This window comes from Homalodisca vitripennis, unplaced genomic scaffold, assembly GCF_021130785.1.
Source record: "Homalodisca vitripennis isolate AUS2020 unplaced genomic scaffold, UT_GWSS_2.1 ScUCBcl_6492;HRSCAF=13725, whole genome shotgun sequence".
Lineage (NCBI taxonomy): Eukaryota > Metazoa > Arthropoda > Insecta > Hemiptera > Cicadellidae > Homalodisca > Homalodisca vitripennis.
The window spans coordinates 16,426-24,616 of NW_025782610.1; the positions used below are offsets into that span (position 1 = coordinate 16,426).

General features: G+C 32.2%; 1 protein-coding gene across 1 annotated transcript; it reads left to right on the forward strand.

Moving 5' to 3' along the window:
* Positions 1-1,516: 1,516 nt before the first annotated feature.
* Positions 1,517-7,086, forward strand: LOC124373836 (probable tRNA(His) guanylyltransferase). Its single transcript, XM_046832161.1, is given in 3 exon segments — positions 1,517-2,308; positions 2,311-2,583; positions 6,709-7,086. Coding segments are annotated over 3 exon segments (891 nt in total). The 5' UTR covers positions 1,517-1,993; the 3' UTR covers positions 7,012-7,086.
* Positions 7,087-8,191: the final 1,105 nt, after the last annotated feature.

Sequence of the window (8,191 nt, forward strand, 5' to 3'; positions counted from 1 at the left end):
TGATATATTGAGCAGCAGAATATAAAAGGCAGACTCATACTCATACGAAATTATTGCCATTCTTACTATGCGATGCACTGTATTATTTTAGTGTTTTATTTTCAGATACAATATCAATAGAAACAATATCTCTGAGGCTGAAAACAAAAGAGGCCTGGAACGTTCCAGTCAAAATATCTAAGGAAACGCCTGGTGGTCAGCGAGTCTTCACAGATGAAGAAAGAAGATTTGCAGTACATGCAGTTTCCATGTCAGCGTATGGCTTTCTTGGCAGAGATTTACCTTGACTCTTTTATAAAACGCGACAAGGATTAGTCAAAAATATCACCTACTCAAGAGCTTCAATCGATGAAGAAATACTTGATGATTCCTTTTCAAACCTTGGATAAGAGGAGATTGTTAGTGTACCTCAGAACAAATTTGGAACTATGACGAGACTTGTTGATGAGTCAGAAAACAAAAAGGTTATCACAGAGCGAGGGTGCAAGTATCCAAAACAAATAAGGAACTCATCTACAGATTCTTTATATTTTATGTTCTGTAAGAATACCGCAAGGAACCTAGCACCATTGTGTATCAATTATAAAGTGGGAAAATGTGGTACACTTGGACCGAAAATGAGCCAAATGAGGCTTGATATAACAGAACAAAGTCAGGACAATTTGATCACCAGTCGTTTCAGGATTGCTTCGTATCACTCATGTTGCCTATTCTGAAAATACTAGAAGGTGTGAAAATATTGATATGAAATAATTTGAACTCCCATGTTAGCCTAGAGGTGCTTCGTCTCTGTGAGGAAAATGAAATCAAATTTATAGCACTCCCACCTAATACAACTCATCTGCTTCAAACCACTCGATGTGGCATCTTTCGGCCCATTAAAACGACATTGGAGGGATATACTTCCTCTTGGGAGTAAACTACTTTATGATGCAGATGTTGTCAATTCCAAAGTACGAATTTCTTGGCCTATTGAAGAAGCTTGTTGCTGCTCTGGAATCTAAAGTAGAAAGATATCTAAAGTCTGGTTTCAGAAAAATATGAATAGTTCCTTAAACAAACAAGAAGTCATTTTGTGACTTCCTCAAGCTATGGCAAGCTCTCACTTGAAGTAAAAACATAAAACATCTATTAGTATATTTGACACAATTAAACAGTCTTAACTATATACATTTAATACTTAATAAATATAAAGACCTATATTATTACAAATTACTATACCTACACAAAGTATTGAATTGAACACTAAATTCTACAAAATATAAATTAATAGGTTATATGAATATTGAATTATTGCAACCATAAAACACTATTTCAGTATCTGCATGTATATGATATCAGGATATGATTACTTAGGACAAGTAAAATAATCAGTACGAGAAATTATCTCTATCTTGTAGCCGTACCGAGTACTTGATATACAATATCTGACATCAGTATTTTGTATTTGCAGTATCCCTTGCAGATACTACAGAAAAGTAACCGTTACAAAGTACTGATTACTGAAGTACTCTCTGACCTCACCTCACCTCTCTAGTGCCGCTGCCGATGACCACATTTATGTTGATATCAGTATTAGACAGTCGGATTTGATGTTCAGCTGTTTTTAAGCAGTAAAATGTGGTTAGTCTCTGAGTGTTCAAGAGAACACAGAATAAGGAATACTTAGAGAACTAGAAAGTGATAGTATTCATTCAGTGGTAAAGGAATACAGTACTTCTGTGAATGTGTGTTTGGTGTGGGCCTAACCTCAAACTGTACCTATTAATTTTGTTTACTTTAAGTTTTGTTTTATTTTATTTTATTAATTTCATGTTTTTAATTTTTGATTTACTTTATTTGTTTAGTCTGTGATGTAAAAGTGAGCTTATGAACCACTAACAGAATTGCAGCTTGAAATAGATATCAATGCAAAATAAGAATGTTATAAGAATAAGAATTCCCATGTAAATAATAAAAAAATACCAGTTCACTTTATACAATTAAATAATCCATGTATCTGAACTTTTTAATGAAACAAACTATTCTGTCAATTATTGTAAGACGTTTTGTATCATCCATGGCAAAGAGCAAATTTGAATATGTAAGAGAGTTTGAATCTGAAATAAAATGTTTACCCAACTGCTGGATTGTAGTAAGATTAGATGGTAAAGGATTCCACAAGTTTTCTGATATTCACAAGTTTGAGAAACCAAATGATAAGAAAGCCCTTGATTTAATGACAAAAGCGGCATCTAGGGTATTTGAAGAATTACATGATATTTGTTTTGCATTTGGTCACAGTGACGAATATAGTTTTGTGTTCAGAAAAAAAACACATCTATTTTTAATAGACGACAAGAAAAACTGCTTAGTTTAGTTAATAGTAAGTTTTCTTCAGCCTATGTTTATCATTGGCGAGACTTTTTTGAATCTACTGAGTTGAAGTACCCACCTGCATTCGATGGAAGAATTGTTCTGTATCCGACAGATTCAAATTTGCGAGACTATCTCAGCTGGCGCCAGGCAGATGCTCATATTAATAATCTTTACAACACAGTTTTCTGGGCGTTGGTTTTAAGAAAAAATATGACAACAAAAGAGGTATGTTATTATTACAACATATATAGATCACTACCAACACAACACAGATACAGTAGTATGACAATAGTGTAGCACTAGGGTAAATAATTCACTCGTCACACACAATGTATTTTATATTGATATGGGATACTCACAAATTGATGTGTTAAAAAATTCAAATAAACTTGAACATAAAGTTAAGGTTGCAGTGTGATAAGCGGCCACCAAGGCAACAAAACATAAATATTTCTGATTATTTAAACTACCAAATTACATTATAGGTATTTCATATTATGATATAACTTAGTTCAGCTATGTTTTTATATTTAAAAAGTTATAATTTAATGAAGAGTTAAAAACTATCTATGTATTTATTAAATGTAACAAACAAAGCGGTGTGAAACTTACTTCTTACTATTTTTTAAAATAAGTGTCGCTGATGTATTTTAAATTGTTTGAATAATTTAAATCAATATTGTTATAATACATTAAAACCAGGTAGCTTTAATTGATTATAAATAACTAGCCTATATTAAGAATAGTTTTGTATTCAATAGTTTATGTATTTTTGATTGAAAATTTGGTTCGCTGATTCAATTGTCATGGTGGCCGCTTCTTATACTGCAGCTGAAGTCAAAAATTCAAGGTATTTGTAGATAACTGATGACAACAATATACTTATCTCCAATTCAAAGTCTGCTACTTAGCTGACTTTGAGTACGCTGTGACAATAAGTTTTTCTTTATCTCAGTTATTTGTATTATTTTTTAGCTCTCAGACATACGTAGTCAGATCCTTTAGGATTTTGATATTTCCGTGATAGATACTACCTTGACGGATGTTTTCGTTCGTAACAATGAAAGTGGAGCTGGAAGGTTCAACCTATTTTTGCATTTACAGAAGGGAAAACCGAATGATTGTGTTTGTTTTTTTTTTTTAGTTTTGGAGAAGCAGAAAAGTTTTTAAAATTCTAAGGATGGTAATATCTCTGACCACCAACTCAGGTTGTGGAAGCACCTTCGAGATGTATCTATCAGAAAAATATGAAAATTAATCAAATGATAAAATTAAGACAGATTACAAGAAAAATGTAATTCAAATAATAAAGAAAACGTTATAACAAAACAAACTTCTTGAATCCAAGAAAGACAGTAACTCATCTTTTAGTTTTATTTTCTAACGTTAACAATCTTCTTATTTGGAATAAGTTATTTATAGAATAAATTGTGTAGAGTATGAAAATGCATGTAATTTTGGTGGTGATGATTTAGTTATTGTTCAAATGAACTACTATTGGTTGATTATATCAATGGATATGAATATTGTGTGATAATTTCAATATAAATAACGGGGTCTGCTCATCGTTCTATTACCCAAAAGGAACACAGTACTGTTATGTCCCTTTAAACTTCAAATTCACATGAGAAACACTTTAATTCCTTTATAATAATAGTTTTTTTTTTTTCTTTGCCTTACTAACTTTTTATTTGACGTAATTTAATATTTTACTTGCTTATCAAAAAACATATTTCAATTCGAAATACATTAGGGCTGCCAAGTTAATTGCATACAATTACCCACAATTTATGTATTTATTAGACATTTTAATACAATTAGTCTAAACTGTTGTAACCTTTTTTTAAAGAAATATATTGGTACTTTGGGATTATACCGACCACACCCAGACATGAATCGTTATTTCACATTTCGTTTCTACTGATTACTAGATTAGCGTAGAACAATTATTTCGTCAATATAAAACAGGAATTGTCTTATCGCAAACACCTCCCCATCCTCAGACAGAGGTCAAAGTCGAGCGTCTAGTAGATAACGTGATTGCAGAGTCTCGCCGCCCGTTCAGCTGGTGCATCGCTTTGTTGTACTTCCGTGTTTTTACCTCTACATTTCTCCAAACACAAAAATTCAACAAAAACAAAACATTTTACCAAACTAAACTTTTTATTAATAAAAAACACTCAAAACTTGTTTTTATATTCTTGATCACATTCCGCCACCCAAAATGCGAGTGCCTCCGGCCATCAGCGCGGGCTTCGGCAGCACCTTCGGTGCTGCCGAAGCCCGCGCTGATGTCGACGAAAGAAAAACATCCCTCGAGATAGTACCTATCAGTAAAATATCAAATTCTAGAGGGGCTAATCAGAAATATAAATTGAATTGTAATGGAAAGGCAATGATTGTACCGTGCAAAATCACGTGATGCCGCGCGGCCTGCCGTAATCAGGATTCTCGAGAAAGATAAGATAACAGCGACAACAATACCGATCACAATACCTGGAAATGCTTGTAAGTTTGTAATTTTGTAATTGAAGAGTTGTTTTTTTTCGTTCTATCATGTTTGTTTCTATAAATTTTCTATTTTTGTGTTCTTCATACTGGTGTGGTCTGTATAATCCCAAAGTACCAATATATTTGTTAACAAAATAATACCTTTTGTTGTAAAAATTGTATACTTAACTGAATAAAGATATTTGTTTATTGTCAATTTAAATTTTAATGATATTGTTTTTAATTAAGATTTTAAATCATATTGTTTTCAATTGAAATGGGTAAAATTTGATACTCTGTTGACACTTAGTACTTGCTAATTTATTTTTGCTTTATATTCTATTGAACTATGCTTTTAATATTAAGGTGATTACAAAAGGTATTGCTTTTTTTAATTTTAAAACCCATGTAGGAAGAACGGATGCACCTACCTGTAGTCTAAAAAATCGTTTACGTCTGGTTACCTACATGACCAACCCAACATCAACTTATTTTCAAATGTCATTTTTTCCAAAACAGTGTAAAAACTACTAATTACGAATATAATTTCAAGTTAATCCTAAACTATAAATTAGTTTTCATGTGGTTTACAGTTTTTAAAGTGTTAAAAATGTATAAATATTTTTGTTGATTTTGCACCATAGCTATTACTATTCAATTTTATTAAAAAATAGCATAGTATTAATTTACGAAGTGTTTATTCTGAAATATTATTTCTAAAATAAACATGATTGGTGGCACTAAAAAGGACAATTAATATTTTTTTATAATCTGTCGACTAAAATAAATAATAGAAAAATATTTGCTAAAACTACAATAAGATTTATAAGAAACCTGTTTCATTGATAATCTTCATTTGGCAGAATTCCGATGATCTTGTAAATAGGCACCCAGACCAACCATATGCGGTTAACGGGGCTTGAACTCACGTTGTAGCACAGAGGCCACTTTACGACTTACCGCTGCACACTTGCCAACTAGTGACAAGTCATTTTTAAAACAGCCAAGTGTGTTCCATACATTTCTTTAGTGTGTTTTCTATGCCACTGTTATTTTGAATTGTTACACTGAAAATTTTAACGGCAAAACTGTCCTAATCTATTTGCAGATTCCTATAGACCTCCACAGGAATCAAACCCGTGACGTCTTGGCTACAGTGCCGTAGCCTTGCTCCTATGAAACAGTGATCACATATTTTGGTTTAAAGGAACTTAGATTCCTTTAATATGTAAATTCATTCCAAAATTTTGAACTTCTTATTGTCTCTCACTATTTATTAGTCTACTCATCATTGGCTAGTAGGTTAAGTGTTTTGTTGATAAAAAAATCATTTTTTACAATATTTCCTCCATGACTTGTATATTATTATAGCGATAATCAAAGAATAGGTAACTTGATTTGCTGAAGTCTGATAGGTCACGGCTGTAAAATTACAATCATTGAATAAACTTATAAAACTCTAAATAGCTTATTTTATTGTTATGTTTTAAGTGCTTTTTTTAAAGGGTCCAACTAACTTAAGTTAAATTTTAAATGCTATTTAATAGTGTAATTTTAATAAAGATTGAATCACAAAAAGCACTTGCTCCGCCAGGACTTGAACCCAGATCTCTTACTTGCCAGATGAATATATTACTACTACACCACAAAGCCCTTACTTTTTACAAATCAAGTATTTTGTATTTGACCATTTTGTCCCATTCATGTTTAAAGAACAAAATTAACATATGATTGGAAGACCAAATACCTATCAAAAAACTTTTAAAATTCATTAAATTTGTATAAACAAGTCTCGGTGGAGCAAGTGCATTTTGTGATTGAATCTTTAATATAATCTCATTTGTTTCTATTATTTACTAGGCAGAAGAAAGACTGAAGGGAACCCTGTCATCTGAGAAAAATGAGATTCTTTTTTCTGAGTTCAACATCAATTATAATAATGAACCAGAGCAGTTCAAGAAAGGTACATCTCTGGTGCGAAAACTAATAAAGCAACCAGGAAGAAAGATAGAACTTTTTGCGGTTCCTCTGCACTGTGATATTATTGGTGACAAATTTTGGGAAGAAAATCCTGAAATTTTGGACTGCAAAGCGGCAATGAAATTTGAAAACGATGAAAATATTCCTGTGCTTTCAATAACGTCTAGAAAGTATGTTATTTAATTATAAATGTATGACTTTATTTTTTACTGTTGATATTAACTGTGCCCATTCTGAAATAAAGGATTTTGTAAAGAATTCCACCATGTAAATAAGTGCCCCAGACTTTAACTATTACAATCTTATTGTGAGTTGAAATAATCGTATTAAAATACTTTCTTACCAATTTGTTATAAAAGTGAGCAGTATTTTTTAAATATTTAATATGTCAATAAAATCTTTAGTAAGTTTAGCACAGTTAAACTTTATATACAATACTTTATGTGTAAAGCACATAAATCAGTCATTGTAGGCTGATTAAAATTTACTTGTGATTCTTAAAGATTTTCATCACCTAAGTGCTGATTTTTGTTTAAGTTTTTTTTTTTCAATAATCAGTAAATTTATTTTTGTACCTGAAAAAATATTTTAACATTAACTTAGAGCATAATTGTATCAAGTGTACAGCTTTAGCTCAGAAAGGATATTATGGCATAATTGTGTAATAGATTGTTGGAGCACATTGCTGTTTTTTATCAAGATTTCCTTCCACAGAGGTTAAGATTGTGGGATGGTATATTAGTTTTAGTAGCTTATCTTATGTTGCACTGTGCTTGTGATATGTAGTTTTGATTGCCTGCTTAGAGGATAACATCTTGGATATAGAAGTCACAAGTAAGGATTTCCTGTTTGAAAGTCTCTATGCAGCTTTCTTGGATTTGCAGTCCAGCTAGACAGCTGATTTTCTCTTTTGTTGTTTGAGAACTCTCTCAAGATTAGGGATTTAGCTAGTGCCTGGTGCCCCTAGCCAGCCTTGAAAGAGGGGACTGGTTCAGGAACTTAACAAAATGTAAATGTAGCAAAATCGATTAATAGAAAAGAATTGTTATTGTGTAACAAGAGAGTTTTACTTCCTTCCTTTGGGATATTGGGGTGGATTCCTAGATCCTCACACGTCAACCTGAGCTTATTGTGTGCCCCTTTGATGTTAGAGGGGTAAGCCTATCTTCGTGCCCTTAATTAGGCTAAGAAGCTTTTCCCCGATACTAGCATCTGGTTCGTCGCCTGGTTGTTTATCACCGAAAAGAGCCCTTCTCCTTGCTCCCAGTCTCTCACAGTCCAGTATTATGTGTTTTGCAGTCTCTTCAGACTTATTGCAGAGTCTACACTCCGAGTCCCCATTTCGTAAACCTAGAGTGTTTAG